The 19903-nt window shown below is 25.3% G+C and overlaps 1 protein-coding gene across 1 annotated transcript in view; it reads left to right on the top strand.

Annotated features, from left to right (window-relative positions):
• The window catches only part of LOC113552227 (nesprin-1), a 67454-nt gene that overhangs the window by 35144 nt on the left and 12407 nt on the right, over window positions 1-19903 (top strand). Inside the window, exons 54-87 of the mRNA XM_026954983.1 lie at window positions 122-274; window positions 352-673; window positions 1421-1596; window positions 1677-1808; window positions 1876-2070; window positions 2133-2417; window positions 2904-3281; window positions 3348-3530; window positions 3623-3829; window positions 3960-4148; window positions 4208-4435; window positions 4510-4716; window positions 4783-4875; window positions 4952-5598; window positions 5675-5859; window positions 6008-6653; window positions 6716-7028; window positions 7850-8023; window positions 8225-8326; window positions 8524-8805; window positions 8943-9224; window positions 9354-9726; window positions 9814-9992; window positions 10068-10191; window positions 10274-10470; window positions 10614-10943; window positions 11006-11272; window positions 11345-11668; window positions 12250-12561; window positions 12628-12963; window positions 13032-13319; window positions 13381-13532; window positions 18355-18529; window positions 18778-18891. Of these exons, the coding sequence (XP_026810784.1) occupies window positions 122-274; window positions 352-673; window positions 1421-1596; window positions 1677-1808; window positions 1876-2070; window positions 2133-2417; window positions 2904-3281; window positions 3348-3530; window positions 3623-3829; window positions 3960-4148; window positions 4208-4435; window positions 4510-4716; window positions 4783-4875; window positions 4952-5598; window positions 5675-5859; window positions 6008-6653; window positions 6716-7028; window positions 7850-8023; window positions 8225-8326; window positions 8524-8805; window positions 8943-9224; window positions 9354-9726; window positions 9814-9992; window positions 10068-10191; window positions 10274-10470; window positions 10614-10943; window positions 11006-11272; window positions 11345-11668; window positions 12250-12561; window positions 12628-12963; window positions 13032-13319; window positions 13381-13532; window positions 18355-18529; window positions 18778-18891 (8550 nt within the window). The remainder of the gene's footprint in view (window positions 1-121; window positions 275-351; window positions 674-1420; window positions 1597-1676; window positions 1809-1875; window positions 2071-2132; window positions 2418-2903; window positions 3282-3347; window positions 3531-3622; window positions 3830-3959; window positions 4149-4207; window positions 4436-4509; window positions 4717-4782; window positions 4876-4951; window positions 5599-5674; window positions 5860-6007; window positions 6654-6715; window positions 7029-7849; window positions 8024-8224; window positions 8327-8523; window positions 8806-8942; window positions 9225-9353; window positions 9727-9813; window positions 9993-10067; window positions 10192-10273; window positions 10471-10613; window positions 10944-11005; window positions 11273-11344; window positions 11669-12249; window positions 12562-12627; window positions 12964-13031; window positions 13320-13380; window positions 13533-18354; window positions 18530-18777; window positions 18892-19903) is intronic.

Here is a 19903-nt window from a genome sequence, read left to right as displayed (position 1 = left end):
TATAGAAATATGGATTGAAAACTGTCTTTGCACAGAATTGTATTTATTTTATCCGTATTACTGACTAAACAGAGTGAGTTCCTGGATAAAAAAAAATACACTTTTTCATATTTTATTTTAGCATTTAGATGAAAAAGTTCGCTGTGAAAAGTTAGAAATGGATTCTTTGAAATTGAAAGCACATGAAATGTTAAAAACGGGACATCAAAGCAATGCTGTGGCAGAAACACAAGAAGTATTTAATAAGTTTGATCAAATTTCAGATAAAGTCAAGGTATTATAATTGATAATTTTAATATTTTTCTACATAATTAAACAATAATAAATGTAATTCTGAAATTTAAATTTCAGAAATTACTTAATCAACGTGAGCAACAATATAAGGATCACAAAACTTATAAAGAAGCATACGAGGAGCTATTTAATTTTTTGAATAGATCTCGAGATAAAATACCATCACTAAAAGAACGACCACTTAGTGATAAATTAGCAATTGAAAATGCAATAACACCATTGGAAACCTTATTAAATAAAAGAGCTCAAGGTGAATTGCTTTTAGATAACTTGAACACAATTGGAGGAATTATAATTGCAAGTACTTCTGAAAATGGAGAAAAAATTATAAGACAAGAAATTTCATCCATAGCTGACGAATTGAATAAATTATTTGATGGTATGTTAAAAAAGATATATAGGGTGATTATTTTATCATTAAACACTCAAGTAATCAAGTATTGATTTTTTTATTTTTTCAAAATATTTTGTTTTATGCTTTTCTCAAACTGTATGAAATTTTTATTTTTTTCACCATTTTATTTAATTGTGAAAAGTGAAATCACTATCAACTTTTGATTTTCAATTAACAAACTATATTTAAAATTTATTAAATTACTAAGGATATATTTTTTATAAATTTTAATGTTAAAATTATTATTTTTCATTAATGTTTTAGTAACATATAGCTTTTGAAAGTTGAGTGGTTTCCGGTTTTTATAATACTTCTTGTTTCATATAATCATATAATAAACATGTAATAAACTCGTTATCGACTATCGATGCAGTGACAAACTTTGTACCTGTAGTTACCAATGCCTCATGGCCATAACTATAGCTATAACTCACTAACGGTTAAATGAAAAATAATAATTTTAACATTAAAATTCATAAAAAAGTAGCTACTATAACTATTTTATGACATTTTAAATATAGGTTGCTATTTAAAAACCAAAAATTGATAGTAGTTTCACTATTACATATAAGGGTGAAAAAAATAAAAATGTATAGTTTTAGAAAAACATGATACTAAAAATTAAAAAAAAAAAATTTTAAGAAGTCAACTCTTTTTGAACTGATTAATGTTTAATGATAATAGAATCACTGTATATAATTATTTATATTTAATTTTATTCTTTCCACCTAGATATATTAACACAAAAAGATAATCTCCATGCTATTCATACACATTGGAGAGAATATAAAGATGAATATGAAAAACTATCAGATTGGTTACAACAAATTGATATATCTATGAAGGCTATTAAAAATACACCATTGGCAACAGTATTAGAAAAAACTGATCAAGTAAAACAAATACAGGTAAACTGATGATAATTATCATATAATATTATAAAACCATTTTGTACAGATAAATTTATCTTATTAATTATTTTTTGTAGGATGTATTAGATAATTTAGTAAAAGGCAAATCTAATATTGAGAAATTTAATGAAAGTTCGGGACCACTTTTAAAATCTCATCTTGAAACTTATGTCAATAATCAGTTAAGACATCTTAACTCCCGTTATGAAGTAATACTAATACTTTAAAATATATTTAATTTTAATTATTTATAACTTTTGAAATAATATATTTTAGGTTCAAGTGAATTTGGCAAAGGATGTACAAAGAAAAGTAGAGACTAACCTTGAACATCACGTGCAGTATGAAAATTATCTAGAAAAAGCTAAAACATGGATAAATGATGCGAAAGAAGCAATTAGGTTTGGGAATGAAACAACAACAGCTAATACTAGTAAAGAAGTCTTACAATCTCGTCTTGATAACATTTTGGTAAAAACCAATTACATTGTTATTAATATCTCAAATAAATAATTAATATTAAATTTTTTTAGGAATTATTAAAATCACAAGAAGAAGGTCAATTAATTATTCATTCCACTGTAAACTCTGGTGAAAAAGTTTTGAGAAGTACCAGATCTGATGGAAAAGATCTAATAAATAATCAATTAAAAGAAATCCAAGTAGACTGGGATAGACTTGTAAAGAAAATAGCTACATCAAAAGTGCATATTGAAACAAGCCTCCTACAATGGGCCGATTATAATTCATCATACTCACATCTAGAACAATGGATTTCAGATCGTGAAGCTAAACTCGATGAAGTCTGTGAACTTAAGGTAAATATCTTTTTTTGAATAGGCTTTTAATAAAATATTTTATAAAAGAAAACATTAGATTAGTCATTTAATATTTTAAAAACACAATTAGAATTATTAAAAATTCTGTCTTTAAGTAAGTTAACTGATAAATTAATTTTATTTTTATTTTTAATAAAATAATTTTATTTATAATTTGAATACTGGTTATAAAAATTAAAATTAATTACAGCTATCAACTATTTTTCCTTAAATTTTTATATAATATCAAATAATATTGAATTTATTTATTAATAATATTATTAGATTAAATCCATAAAAATTAAGTTATGTTCATAACAGTGAATAAAAAAAAATACTAAATATTTTTTTATATTCATTGATAGTTTATTCTGAATTGTACTTAAATATCATAATCATATTATTAATTTAACAATGAACAATAGTTTTTTTTCTTCTCAAGAACTATATTGAATTCTTAATAATACCAAATGAATTTACTGTTAGGTATCAAAAGCGAAAAAAAATCAAGCTGGATTTGGATCTCTAAGTATTGGAGAACGTAAAGCAACATTACGTAGAACCAATAGTATTGTTCAAGACATAGTTTCTTTTGAACCTATGATTCAAAAAGTAACTCTTAAGGCTGAAGATTTACAACAGGCTGTACCTGCAAATGAAATTACTAATAAATACCACACATTAAGTATCAAAGCAAAGGATCTTTATGAAAGGCAAAAAGAAACTGTAAAATTACATCAAGAATTCATAGATGCTGGAAATGATTTTGCCACATGGTTAAGATCTGCTAAAGAACGTGTTAGTAAGATATCTGAACCAACAGGAGATAAAGAAATGTTGAGTGCTAAGTCTGTTCAATTTAAGGTACTAGCGTAATGATAATGATTGTGAATTTTGATTTTCTTTATACAATTATTTGTTGTGTTATAGGTATTACAGAGTGAATTACCTACAGGACAAAACAAATTGGAATTTGCTCTTGAAAGAGCAGAAAAAGCTTGTTCCTTTGCTGATGAAGAAGAAAAAGAAATAATTGAACAAGAAGTGGTAATGTTACAAGAAGAATTTGATATACATAACGACACTCTTCAAAAAACAAAAGCATTATTAGAAGTAAATTAATCAAATTTAATAAACCAACATTATCAAATTTTAATTGGTAATTGTAAAGTTATACATAATTAATAATTTATTTTTACCTTTAGGATGGCATATACAAATGGAATGACTTTGATGATTACTCTAAGGGTGCAACAGAATGGTTGAATAATACTGAAAAACTTGTTCAGTCATATAATAAACTGCAGCCAAGTTTAGAAGGAAAAAAAGAAGCATTAGAAGAATTCCAAACTCATTTGCAAACCTTATTTGATTGGCAGAAAGAATTAGATATTTTAAATGGAAAAGCACAGGTATTTTAGATATGTATGATTCATTTTTAATTTATTGAAAATGCGCCGCATATATTTTTTTAAAAGTTGTAAAAATTATTGTTACCATATTTAAAATAAAATATTAATTTTTATAAATAATTTTTGTCAGGTTCTATTGGAAACATGTTCTGATACACGTTTATCAAATTCAATTACTCAGATGACAACTAAATACAATACATTACTTTCTTTAGCTAAAGAAGTAATGCGACGTTTAGAATTACATTATCAAGAACATCAGCAACATAATTCCCTATACCAGGAATGTCTGGATTGGCTTGAAAGAACTCGAGATAAAGTATTTTCACTAAAAAACTTACTAGATAATTATTAAATATTTTTATTTACATTTTGTAGTTAAACGAATGCGAAGAAATACCTAACAGTTTAAACGAAGTGAAGAGTAAACTTCAAAGTTTGAAAGTTATTAGGCAAACACTTGAACAAGGTCAAAATCGTTTAAGATACATAATGGAATTAAAAGAAAAAGTTGTTCTAAGTACTGAACCTCAAGGTGCTGTTAAGATTGAAGAAGACACAGAAAATTTAAGACAAGAATTTGACAAGCTTTCTAATAAAATTCAAGTTAGTAAAAATTAATTTTATTTGTGTAATCAAATTATAAGTTTTACTATTTATACAATTTTATAATATTAAAGGTGTGTAATAATAATTTAACAATAAAAGTATCACAACTTGAAGAATTAGAGAAATGTATAAAAATATTAAATGAATGCTTGGATGATATAAGCTCTAAAATCAATGGAAATGATCTTGATCAACCATTAAATGATTTAAGTGAAAAGAAAACTGCATTTGAAAAATTGAAGTCTCTGCTTCATGAACTTAATACTCACAATGATTTAGTATGTATACATTTAAATATACAATTGTATTTAAATAAGTCTTATCTTTAAAATAATGATTTACAGGTTAATCGCTTATCGACCAATATTGACAATAAGTCTTCTTCATCTCCGGAATCAATAACTTGTGTATCAAGATATAATAATCTTATTAATATGGTAATAATTAATATTAAAACATAAAAAACCATTCATATTGTGTTATTATTGTTATTGTTATTTTTTTTTATTATAGATAACTAATAAACTATTGGCTATGGAAAATCAAGTAGCAGAACATGAAGATTATAGAACTGAGTTTATAAACGTAAATGATTGGTTAAGGAAAACTCGAGTTGCAGTTCAAAGTTGTGCTGATACACATGGTGATTATAAAGTTAATGCTTCTAAAATCAGCCAACTAAAGAATATTGAGGAATCTTCTCAAAATGGTGAAGTAATGATCAAAGACGTTTTAACACAAATTGAAACTTTGAAAAACAGTACTGGACCAGAAGGTTGTGATAAATTGAACCAAGATAAAAATCAATTAAACAGTGACTGGGATGAGCTAAAGCATTTCATTAAAGAAGTTCAATCAGCATTAAATAAATGTTCTAAGGCGTGGGATGATTTTAATGTAGTATATAAGGCATTAAAAGATTGGGAAACAGATTTAACCAATAAAGTCAATACAGCTTCGTCGTCTAATGAAACATACACTCCAGATGATTTGGACCAATACAAACTTTGGCTTCAAGAAATCATTAATCAAAATTTATCTATTGAAGAACTCACTGATCGGTGTGAATCATTAATGGAATTAAGTGCATGCAATTGGGTTAGGGATGACACATTAAAAATACAATCATCATACACAACTTTATTAACTACCACTCAAGGGTTAGGATTTTTATTTTTTTACGATAAACTTTTGAATAATTTGGCACTGATGTTTATACTAATTACTGTTTTTTAGACTTGTATCAAAGGCAGAGAAGAGTTTAACTGATCATACTGAATTTATAGCAGCAAAAGAAAAAGTTGAAGAATGGTTAAATCGTGCTCATGGTACAGTTCAAGATTGTATTGGTGAAGGCGATTTAGATTGGGTGAAAGACAAATTACAAACAGTACATCTGGTTTCTTCTAGAATAACAGAAGGTATTATTAAATTATTTATAGCAAAAATATAATTTTATGATTACATTATACCATAATGATTATAGTATTAAATTTTCATTTTGCCACGTTAACAATAATAATACAGTTAATCAAAATTCTTAGCTTAAATTACATATTTAAATTTTAGGTCAATACTTAATGAATGGTATGCAGGAAGTTTTCACCAAAGCATTGAATAACACATTAGCTGCAGAAAGAAATGCTTTAGTTAATGCTATGGAAGAACTAAATAATAGTTGGAACAGTTTAAATATTGATTTAAACTCTGTTATTGCACATTTGAAATCTCTTCAAGCTCGCTGGGAAGAAAACAATGAAGCAAAAGATAATCTTGAGAAATGGCTAAGTTCACTGGAATCTAAAACCACTAAAAAGCATGATTTTAGAGCAGATGTTGGAGAAATGAAAACGCTTCTCGAAAGATTAAATCATTCAATAAATGAGATTGATGAAAAAGAAATAGATTTCAATCATATTATTACTGAAACCGAAGAACTTTCAAAGTTCTGTAAAAATAATAATCTTAATGCTGATATTAAACAATTAAAAACAAGGAAAAATATTCTTAAAGAAAAAACATTGAAACGTATAGATAGCCTTGAAAGTGAAATATCACAACATTCTAATTATTTACAAGCACTTCAAGAATCTGAAAAATGGTTATTGCAAATATCATTTCAGTTGATGGCTCATAATTCGTTATATATCACCAATAGACAACAAACACAAGAACAAATAAGACATCACCAAGTCTTACTCAATGAAATTATTCAGTAATAAATTATAATTTAAAATATGAAATATAATTGTAATTCTTTATTTTGTTTATATATAGATATCAAGAAGTATTAGATGATTTAAAATCGAAAGGAAAAACTCAAATAGAACGTTATGTTACATCTACACCAACAATTCAGACAATAGTTGAACAACAATTGAGTAATATTCAAGATAGTTATAATTCCTTGTTTAACACAGCCCACCAAATAAAAGCTAGATTAGAAGAGTCTTTATTAAAATTCAAACAATATGAAGATATGTTGGAAAGTATTTGGTCAAATTTGGATGATTATCAACCACTTATGAACAAAACCATAGATGATAATTGGTCTCTTACCGAAGCTAAAGAGCAATTAACAATTTACCGAGTAAGAACATATTGCTATAAAATTTTTTTGATGTTAGGTAACAAATGTTATATAATATATAATTAAAAATAAATACAAGACAAAGTAAAATTAATTACTTGTATTTTTATAAACTAATAACATTGTTTTAGATGCCTAGGTACCTAGTGGTTTATTTGTTATATAATCAGCCTAAATATATATTTTTTAGTATGGTAAAATGTTTATGTACTGTTTTGTTTGATGTTTCAACTCTATGTATTTTCAATATTTGTAAAAGACTATAAGCGGTATCGAAAAGAAAATACACAAATATGGAAATAACTTAATAACTAAAATCCTTCATTTTTGAGAAAATTTAAATTGGAAAAAAATCTATAGTTTTTCATAAATTTATACCTTTATCCCAACGGTTTGCAAACTTTTTTTACGCGGTGATTTTTTTGCGGACCCAATTTAGCCATGGTACCCTGCTATGGATAACATGAAAGACAGAACAAAAAAAATACTCATTGATTACCAATTTTACGTAGATCGCGGTGTACAGTTTGGGAACCGCTACTTTATCCAATCTATCAAAAAAAAATGATTGTTTATGAGCAGAGTTATAACTATGTACTTAAATAGCTCTTATAAGCATTACTCGAGGTTTGTGTAGATTCAGAACGTGTAACTACCTAACATTTTGATATTTCAAATAGCAGACTAAATTCACACATAATGTAACACCTCAAACTATGTCACTAATTACTAAATAAAATCAATCATAATAAATAAACAAATGAGTAAAAATTCTAAAACATTTTAATTTCATAGATTTTTTTTTTCTTTAAATATTGTAGGATCTTTTGGATAAATTACAAGGGGAAAAAATTAGGTTGGCTTTAGCTGTACAGGCTTGTGAGGCTGCGGTAGCGAGTATATCAAGACCTAGCAGTCCTGTAGAGTCTACAAGTTCTATGATTCCCGAAAAAGAAATTGCCATCCGTTTACGCTTAGAAGAAAATCTTGATCAGGTAACCTGTAATGCATAATATAATACACTATTATAATGTTTGAAAAGCATTGTTTTGATTTAATATTTATAACAAAATAATGAATTTTTTTCTTAAATCTAACAATATGATTAATTGTGTGTTTAAAAATACTAATGTTTGTAGTTTTTTGATTTCATATAACAAAGTAGTGTTGTTTTTTATGTTGTTTATGCTATGTAGAAAAGCAAACCGTCACCAGAACCCTCTAAAACACTGTTATCAATGCTTGAACATTTAGAAGACACAGGCATACCTAAGCTTTTAATTCCGTATACTGATTATGTATGTAATTATGTTCTATATTGATTGTTAATAGATTGTGTATATATACTTAATATTTATATATTTTTTATAATATTGTGTGTTAATATTACAGTATAATATGTTAATATAATAAAATTGATTCAATAGCACAATATGAATTATTACACAATATTGTTTTTTATGAATTTTATTATAATAGTAATTATTTTTTGTAGGTGCAAAACTATGTTGATGAATTGGTCAATATGATATCAATTTTGGAAAATAAACACAACCAGCGTGCAATAGTTTATAAATGGATTGAAGAAGAAATGATTATTTTGAACAAAATGAAGGAAAAGCCAACTAGGATTAACATAGATGCAACTAATCAAGAAATAATCAATTTAAATGAAATATTACAAAATGTTAATGATAAAAAATTGGAATTAATGGAATTAGTATCAGATGATCCATCTGATAAACTTGTTACTGATTTTAACAATTTGATAGATATGGTAAGTTTGGTAATTAATTATACTAAAAAAACAATTTAAAAGTTATTAATTTATTTTAAAAATGTTAAACAATAAATTATTTTTGAAATTTAATGAATAATATAAATTAAATAATAATAATTTTTTATTTACTACAGATAAATCAAATACTCCTGAAAAAACAATCTGATCAAAACTTATTGTCAGTATATAAAAATAGCGAAACAGATTTACAAAATTGGTTTGATAATTTGTCTAAGTGTATTGAATCCTTGGAAAAAGGCAGTGGAAATACATGTCAACAAAAACTAGATCTGTTTAATGGTATCAAAGAAGATTATATCAATAATGGAGAAAAACTCATCAATAATTTAAGGTTGAACTGTCAAAATTTAAAAGAAGTAGTCAGTATATCAGATGTTCAATTACTTGATGATCAGGTATTTACGTTATATTTTTTACAAATAAGTAAATTATGACTTTGTTCATATAAATTATTTCATTTATATTATATTTATATTAGTAACTATAACAATTTAATATATATATATAATTTAATTTTTTTGTAGATGAAATCCGCTGATAGGCGTTATAGAGACTTTTGGACAAGAATGGAAAGAAAATATGAAATATTAGAAAATTCCAAAAAAAATTTACTATATGCTAAGTCACAAATAGAAGAAATTAATAGTTGGATAGATGAAAAATCACAACTGTTGGATGAAAATAAGATAATTAGTTATGATAGTAACAATGTTGAAAAGAAGTTAATTGATTTTAAAAATATTAATAAAGAAGCAGAGACAAAACAAATCTTTCTAACTGATTCGCTTTCAGTTAAACTCAATGCTATAGAATTTGAATCAGAGCCAATAGAATACAATAACCTTGAAGAGAAATTCTACAAGCCTACTATCAACAAAATGGATAATTTTAAAACAAGTAAGTCAAAAAGGTTCTTCGCATTTTAATAACAACTTAACCTAACTGTTACAATAATAAAAAATCATAAAATATTGTTTTTTATAGAAATAAATGAAAGTCTATTAAAAATTAAAAACATGCATGAAGCCAGTCAAAAGTTTGAAAATTCTCTTAATCAATGTAACGTGTGGTTAGATCGTAGTGAAAAGGATCTCTCACCAGATAAATATAAACTTGAACCTTTAGAATTAATTGTAGCTGAGAAAAATAATGAAAAAATTTTGGTAAGATACATTTTTTATTTTAATACATACATAATGATTAATAAACTTATTTTTAACTAAAATTAATTTTAATAGAATTTCAAAGTAGACATTCAATGTTTTAAAGATGGAAAATTATCAGATTTGGAAAAAAATAGTCAAATTTTATCTGCTTTTTGTGATGAAGACAATATTTTAGTAATACAATCAGTCTTAAATGGTAAATTATTTTATTGAATTAAGCACAATCAATATATTTATTTTATTAATTTAAGTTTAATAAATGTGCGTTGTTTATTTAGATGTTCTAAATAAAACTAAACAAATTGATACTATGAGTAATTTTATTGAAGAAAAATCAAAATCTATTTTGGAAAATAGAAAAAATGTTGAAAATAATGTTAATTTATGTCAACAATGGTTTAGTGAAGTAGAAGTGATCATGTCTGCTGATGTCCGTCTATCAAGTTTAAGTATTGTGGAAGATCAACTGCAAAAGGTAAATTTTTCGTTTTAACTTTAAAATTCATTAGTAGGTATTATATATTAATATGTATTTTTTTATGTGTCATTTATTATTAAATAAATACAAATATTTAAGTAATATATTGTTAATAATGTTAATATATGTTCATATTACAGTATGATGATCTTAATAAGAGGAGTTCTGAAATTGATCATATTATTGAACAACTTAAGATAATTAGTGAACAAATGGTATTGTGTGAACCAGATACATTAAAAATTAGTGATCAAATTTTATCATTGGAAAACAGTCAAAAAAGAACAAAAGCCATGATCAAAGATAGAATTGAAATAATTGGACAGTATCTGGAAAAAATTAAAAATATTTCAAAAACTGTAGAAGAAAGTAAGAAAATGATTCTAAAAGTTCAGTCAAACTTGCAAGAGCTCGATCGTCCAGTGGGAAGTACTATGGATGATGTAAAAGACATGATAATGTCTTATGAAGTAAATCAACCATATAAATTTAGAATTGTTGTGCAGTTGTTTATGAATTTTCTTGTTTGCAGACATTGTTAAAAGAACTAAAAGAATGGAATGATAAATTTAGCGATAATGATAATGAATCACTCAATGAAATTGTTAAGCAGCAAGAAGATCTAATCAATACAATTGAAAAACAATTATTAAAACTTAGACAATTATTACACCTTCATGAGCAGTTTATGACATTAATTGCAGATATTGTTATGTTTCTTACAAAATATTCTAGTGTGGTCAATGAGATTGGAAAATCTGGAAACACTATTCAAAACAAAATTAAGCAGTTTGATGAGGTTTTTATATATTTTTTTTTTTTTGAATATTTGCAATATGTTCTAAATTAATTATTATTTAATATATTTAAGGTTACTGTTAAGATTCAAGAGTGTGAAGCAACTCTTTTATTGGCAACAGATAAAGGTGAAAGAATTGCTGAAGTAGGTTCTGCATTTGATCATAACAACATAACTCAGCAGTTGCAGTCATTAAAACAACAATTGCTTACTTTGAGAAAAGCTGTGGAAAAAGAAAGACAAAAACTTGAAGCTACCGCAGCAGAACACATTAAACTTGCTTCTGATTTAGAACAAGTTTTAGATTGGATACGTGAAAACGAGGCTCTCATTAAATCCAGACCATTACTTGAAATTAATATTAATAGTGTTGAAACCGATTTAAAAACACACGAGGTAATGTTATTTTAAATAATTTGAACAACTTTGAATACACATTAAAAAACTAGGATTAAACTATACATTATTAGGTCAAAAGTAACACTGTAAATAGTAAGTTTGAATAAAATTTATTTTCTTGGTGTGTTGTTTAATAATTAGATACATTAAATAAAATCATATTACCTATGATTACTATGATTAATACGAAATTAGTTTCTCAATTAGTAAAAGAGAATGTTTAAAATTTCAATTTAATATACTAGGAAAGTAATATTTTACATCAAAAATGCAAACCTTTTTTTTTATACATAAAAAATAATAGTAAGTAGGTTAGTAGGTACCTAATCAATTGTTCTTAAATTGTTCATAAAATATAAATAGACATGGCTTTCATAGTTCTTAGTAGGTACTTGGTTATATTTAAATATTATTAATTATTATTATTAATGTTACATTACATGTATAAACTCATTAGTCATTACCTATACTTGAATAAAATATGCATTCTATCATTTTCCTATAAGTAAAATATTTTTCATATATTTATACCTTAAATACTTATTTAGATACATTTGAAACGTTAAGTTTTTTTTTAGGAATTAAAAGTAAGAGTTGATGAATATTTGTCTCGATTAAAAACGATACATTCAACGGCTCAAAACGAAAATATTGAAGACAGCACAATGCTTGAATGTTTGAGTGAAGCTAGCTCATTTCTAAATACTATACCAAAAGAATTGCAAGACAGACAAACGTATTTAAATATAAATAAAGACTATCGTATAAACTATGAACAATTAAAGGATAAATTTATGTTGTGGATTAACGAAGCTAAACAAAAATTAAAATCTGCCGAAGAAGATAAAAATGATTACACGAGTATAGTTTCAAATTTGGAATATTTACAAGTATATACAGTAGTAAATGCAAGTTTTGGATTGATCTATTTATCAATCAATATAAATTTTTTTCAGGCATTTTTCAGTGATAAAAGTATTTATGATTTAGTCACAAAGAAAATCAAACATTCAATAGATAAAATTAGACCGTCCTTAACGTCTCAGCAAAACGATGTACTGACGGCAGAACAACAGGGTTTCAATAAAGACCTCGAAGATGTAATGAATTCGGCTAAATTGGTTCAGAAAAAAATGGAAGATGAATTTGGTCTTTTGAAGGAGTATAAAAGTGTTGTCGATAAAGTATCATCGATTTTAGACCGCTGTAAATACAACGAAGATCCTATTCAAAACTTAGCTGGTTTATACTTCAATGTTGAAAAAATTACATTAGTGCAAAACGATTTACTTGTAAGCAACGTATATTATTAAGTTGTTTTTTAATCATGAATTAATAGTAGTAATATTTGCATTTTTAGCGCCAACAAAACGAACTGGAATTATTATTGAATAAATCAAAACAGTTTGTGGCCAACAACGAAATCCAATCTGAAACCGATTCACTTACGAAACAATGGTCGGAACTAGAAAAAGAAATGTCATCTCGAATAATGTTAGTGACCGAAGTCGGTGATAAATGGAAAAATATCGAAGATGAGTGTAGAAAAATCGAAACTGAGTTTACTCGTATAAAAGATGCTTTAATAAGCGTTGATCAAGTGATTAGATCGAAAGATCAATTAGTTGAGTCATTAGTTACACTCCACGTAAGTTTAAACGATGTGCATCTTTCTAATTACACATTAAGATTGATTGATTTTTTTCTAGAAACTAAAAGAAAACTTGGATGTTTGTGGCGATCGGCTTAAAAATATTATGCCGATTAGTGAGAGTGTTATCAACTTTTTAACTTCCGAATCCCATCCCGCATCTTCTGCTTTGAAAGATGACATTAAATCACATTCTAATAAATATGAATCGTAAGTTAATTTTTTTGTATTTTTATCCTTAATTAAAAAAATATATTTTCCTTTGCTAGTTTAACTAAAGTATTTACAGCAACTTAAAAATAGTAAATTTAAATACAATTTTCAACATTTACATAGTACCTTTATATTATCATTATCATTTGTTATTGAATACTGAGTCAAATAAAAAATGTTATTAGATATACACTAAATATTAAAAAATATATTTTTATGTAATTATATATTAATTATATAATAATTATAAAAATATATTTTTATTAAAACTCCCTTGTGGAAAATAATTTACAATTTTAAATTACCTATCTAAAATAGTTACGTTTTGAATGCTATATACCTAGTGATAATAATGCATTTAAATTTTAAAATGTAAACGTAAGTTATTTGACCAACTCACAAATTATGTTGACAATATAATATTTACTATTTAAGTACAAGGACAGTATCATTGCATCAAATATTGTAACGTTTGTATTATATATTAACAATTGACACGATCTTGGCTCATAAAACATCTTTAGTTATTGAACGTACATTGCAGTTTGTATTGGGTAAATATTTATTTTAAGCCAATATTTGCTTTTTTGAGTATGCATTAAATAAGGATTTTAATCCTTCGTTATGATAATAACTCATTTTTATCTTATTGGCGTGATCAATTTTTTACTACCTAAAGGGTTGGACATTGGATAGGTAATAATTTAAAGATAAGAATAAAGTTCAAAACGAAAATACACACGTTTACATCAATATCTATTTACAATGTTCACAAATTATTGATAATTAATTATCTAATATCTTTATAGCTTCAGAGATAACGAATCAGTCGTTCCTCACTAATTTGTATTATTTATTAGTTTTAATATCAAATAAATTTCAAAAGATTCGGAACTATCATGTACACGTTCTTTTATTTAAAAAAATGTAAACATGTGTTTTTCACTATACTTACATCTTAAATGTATTTATGGATTATAGGTCAATGTTGCTTATTTGAACCGTAATATTGACCTAGGTGTTATAGGTAAGATTTTTTTTTTAATTGAATACCTAATAATGTTTTATAATATTTAACGAAATAATACTCCAACGCCATAACAGTAATACTTTTTAGTTTATATATCCAGGTACCATAAAATATAAAAATAACTTGTTATGTTACATTGACAAAGCTAGCCAATAGTCGGTAGATTAGGGATTATTATATGCTAACCTAACATTTGTTTTATTGTAACAGCTATAATATACAAATATATTAAGTACCTATTCAAATTATATAATACAACTAAAAATATTGAAAATGTATTGGGGATGTGTGACATAGATGTATCATTATTTTTTGTTTAATAATATTATTTAGGTTATTTTTTCAATTTGCCAATATAGGACATACAAATATTTAAGTACACAATATAATATAAACAATATAAGTATTAACAAAAATACATTTGAACTTAGAAGCAAACAATTTTTAGTCGTAACGTACCTATACTTCGGTTTTTTTATTAAATTAATTATATGAAGTATACAATATTTTTTATTCCAGTACGATGTGCGTAAATATTGTAACTATGTGTAATGTGGTAGCCTATACGATATACTATATATGACTCATCGTGCAGTACATATCGTGGTTTAAAAAAAAAAATTCTAACATATTGGTACGCTGCCAGACAATTAATATATGACACTACATAATTGAATGTGTCATACTCTTCAAAGACACAAAGTACCTATATTAAATAGTAGCTTTTATAATTAATTCCATATTAAAATAATAACACGTTATATGTTGTAGATCAGAAGATGGTATGAATTATGAATAAAACTTAGTACAATTTGACTTATACTCAAATAGTATATGTAATGCAATTACTATCGTATTAGGTTATTTTTGTTTTGTTTGAAATTGAAAAATAAAGTACGAAAAGTACGATTTGAGAATAAAAATTAAATCAGATTTGCATTAGGAAGAAATAAAAAAGTGATTAAAATCAATATCTATATAAAATATAAATTGATACTTATGTCTTATAGTACCTATTATCTATATATCGTTGTATGATTATATATTTCACTTGTGGAGGCTAAGGCTTTTATACATATACATATTTGTTGTAATAAAATGTACATCATATACCTTAGATTATATTCCGGGTCTCGTAATTTTATAAGGGACAGAACTCATCAAAACTCAATACTATTATGATTCACCATAATCATAAGTAGTATACGTTTTATAAACAATTTAATTTTAAACTACATATTTAATTGTTCAATAAGGAATTCAGGAAAATTGTATTTTACGCTACTTTACTTTTATTTTAACAGTTTACAGTAGTGGTGTTAATTCTGGCTCAACGTGTAAATAAACCATGTTATACATCACGCCATACATAAAGTTTAGTGAAAATTACCCTCATTCATAGGCGGAGATTTTATTGAATTTTAGGGGGGGGGGCTTAAATATTTTTTGGAAAATAAGCCGTGGGGGCTTTGCCCCCACACCCCTTCACTCATATCAATATGTACAGGAAACGCCGTTTATGAGACTCACGGATATAACGTTCAGTCGCTTATTAGACTCAACATCGTGTGAAACGATTCGGACGTATCCAAATACATTATAAAAAAATTCGGTTATAACACTCACCACTTTGTTTATAATACTTAAATTTCGTAAAAAAATAAACATTTTTGGTTAAAATTTAGAAAAAAATTGGTTTTTAAAAATTACATATTTTTTGGGTTATTTCTAGTTTCAATTCATGCTTTATAATGTGTGTATTTACAACAAATTTTATCGCATTTCACATTTTTTGCAATTATTGTTATTGTAATATGAGTACGAGAAATATATTTTCGAGATATTAATACTCAAAACAATTACAATTTTTTTTGTCATAAATAATAAATACATCATACATCTTTTATAATTTTTTATTAATATGTAATAATTTTTATAATATGTATAATTATGTATTATAATTTAAATTTTTAAATTTATTCAATAGTAGATATGTAATATGTAATATTATATGTATTAAAGTAAATTAAAATTAAAGCAAAATATATAGTAAAATAAAATTCATAAATATTTAATTCAATTTTTTTCCTAACTTCGCCTATAAGATTCATTCGGTTATAAGACTTATATCGTGCTGGTCCCAAAGTGATTTTTATAAACGGCGTCCACTGTATTACTTCCAATACACGTTAACTATACTAAATAACCAACTAATAATTACCAACTAAAAAGAAAACCTACTAAATACACATTACTAACTACATATGTACTTTAAAATCATTAATTTATAATACAACAAATATTTTATTATTTTAGTATAATAAACCTATTTTGATTAGCAAATATAATAAAAATGTTCTCAATACTGATATTGATATCTTTTTCAATGTATAATATTGAAGAGTTATTACATTTTTCAATCCGTCGCGACTATAGCAGGTATAATGTGTTGTAATAATATTATTATATTGATTAAATTTCGAGAAAAAAAATATTTTGTAAAGTTCCAAGATTTTGGCAGTTGTTGTAAAATCAGTCCGACGCCCGGCCGGCTACATGACTGTGAAAAATGTTCAATAATTTTGGGAGGCTTTCGATCTTTTTGGGGGACTAAGCCTCCCCACAAGCACCCCCCAATCTCCGCCTATGCCCTCAGTACACTGTACTTGATTACGATATAATGATTTAAATTATGGTTAAAAATTAGGTATTGAAGTTAATATCAAAAAAATATGGAGAACAATTTTATTTTTTCTCAAATATTTTTATTTTTAAATTTGGATGTTTGAATTTTTAAAAATATTAGTGCATAATAGCATCATAATTTAATGGTCAGGTACATACTTTACAATGTATAAAATGTACAATTTCAAAAAGATCATAACTTACTTAAAAATAACAATATCAATAAAAGGCTACGTGGAGCACTGGGTTATAATCTTACCTTTAAATTGTATAATCGGTCAGTTCACTCTAATATCAAAACTAACAGCACAATATTAAAACAGATGAATGAAAATTTGCTATTTCGCACGTGTGTTAGACGAAGATAACACATGAGGGTACTACGTCCCCTTAATGCTTTGCAGTAATACTATTAAAACTGAATAAATAAAAATTATATTTAATTAGGTATTTTTATTTATTAATTTTCTAAGTGTAATAGTTAAAAAATTATTTTTTTACCTTATATAATTTTATAAATTTAATTTTTATTTTAAAAGGAAGACTTATCGCGACTCAAAATGGGTCGCGACCCACCGGTTGAAGAACACTGCTCTACATAGAGTACTAAATAATTTTCGGTTTTACCTTTTTTTTATTTAGTTATCAAAAAACAAAAATATATAGATCATTGGCGAACTGCGACAAAAATAAAATTAAAATGCGAGTTTACTGAGTTTAGTTAAATTAATATTTTATTATCATTTGCTCACATGTTTTCCAAACACGGCGTGGGGAATCTGTAAATATATTTTGATTTATATTTATATAACAAATCGGCGGCCGTAATATACCCAGACTTCATCATATTGTCAAATTTTTTTAGTGCGAAATGCTACTCAAAACACTTGACTAAAATAAAACATTCGCATCGTTACAATTTAGTCTTAAATAATTGGGTCCTATCCAAAAGTTATATGTATAAATATAGCACTGGAATATATGTAACCAGATTTACAATAATAAACTGTTGGCATTTTTTAGTATGTGCCTTCTAGTGTAGTGGAAAAAGTTTGCGATTTCGATCCAGTATATTCCAGTGCGTTTTAAACATTTGTGTTTCAGACTCGTGAATCAATTGAGCAACGAACTCGGTCAATTTGAAGTGAATTTGAATGATTTCAACGAGGTTGAAGTCCAACTAGACAAATTAGAGTTGTCTCTGAATAATCTCAAACCCGAAGTGGAATATTTTTACGTATTCGCTCAAGACACTGAACAAACTCAGAAGGAATTTGACGTAAGTTCGCGGAAGTGTAATAATTTTGTTATACAATTTTATAAATATTCTGCTTTCTCATAAATATTTATGTCGTAAGACAATGGTAATTTATCAATTATTATGTAACATGTAATGTTATTTATTACCTTGGTATTGTGAATTAGAAATATTTTTTTTTTGTTCATATTATATATAAATAGGCAATTTTTATATAAATCGGTCAATTATATATTAGCAATACCTAATTTTCATTAATTTTTATCTAGAATTTATCAGAGAAAGTAAAAGAAGCCGCTAATGATTTAAAAAAGTTTATCGAATGCACACAAAACAACTATATTTCATTACAAAAATTAGTGCCAAACGATTTGTTAAGCAAGGTATGTTAATTATTATTATTATTTGTTATATTTTATTAATATTTTTAATTATTATGAACTTTAAAAGTAAGTAGAATATATCTCAATTTTTCATAACTTTTATATCCATTTGTTTTTTGTTCACTTGGTTGTAAATTCTTAAATTTTTAAAATTCACTCATAATAATATCTACTTTAAAAACAATAAATATTTTCGCATATCTAGAAAATCAAATAACCATTTTTTTTTTTTATGGTAGTAAAACGTCAATAATTAGGTTCAATTATTTTAAATTGTATTTTTTGGCATTTATCTTAAATTGAGTTAAATTATTTTTAATAATTTAATTAAAAATTTGACATTTTTTAAAATTACTAATAAATATTTATAAAATTTAAAAAACTAACTAAATATACATTTATTATAGAAACATTTTAATACATAGATACTTTTTATTACGTATCTACATTCACTATTTGACAAAAGTGGAACTATTTACCATGCAATATGATCTCATGAAATGGTTATAAAAAACGAGTTTTCAAATTAATTTATATCTTTATGAAATGTATAAAAGTATAAAGTTTCCTTTAAAAGTATTATTAGGTATTGTTTGTATTGTGTGCTCAAGAAAGCATAAAATTAAGCGAGAATAAAACTATAAAAAATATAGAATTATATATTTATAAAATAGAATAATAATTTTAAATGTTTGAATAAAAGTTTGATTTAATAAGTATCTACCCATTATGTTTAATTTTGAATTTTTTTCGAGTTGGGAGGAAAGGCGATAGTTGTATTTTAATATATAAATTGTAAATAGTGTATTATAAATTTATAATAAGAACTATAATTATTGAAGTTTAAACTATTTTCTGCAGTAAAGTGATAAGTTTCTTTCAATTAATATGCAAAATAAAATAAATTGAGAATTTACTTATCCTATACTGTATTATATAAATATATAATTACACATAGACATATACTTGCATTTAATTTAAATGTTGCCAATAGTTGAGACTTAAAAAAAAA

This window comes from Rhopalosiphum maidis, chromosome 2 (assembly GCF_003676215.2).
Source record: "Rhopalosiphum maidis isolate BTI-1 chromosome 2, ASM367621v3, whole genome shotgun sequence".
Classification (NCBI taxonomy): domain Eukaryota; kingdom Metazoa; phylum Arthropoda; class Insecta; order Hemiptera; family Aphididae; genus Rhopalosiphum; species Rhopalosiphum maidis.
The sequence above is the reverse complement of the archived record's forward strand: the minus strand, read 5'-3'. Positions and strand labels throughout refer to the sequence as shown.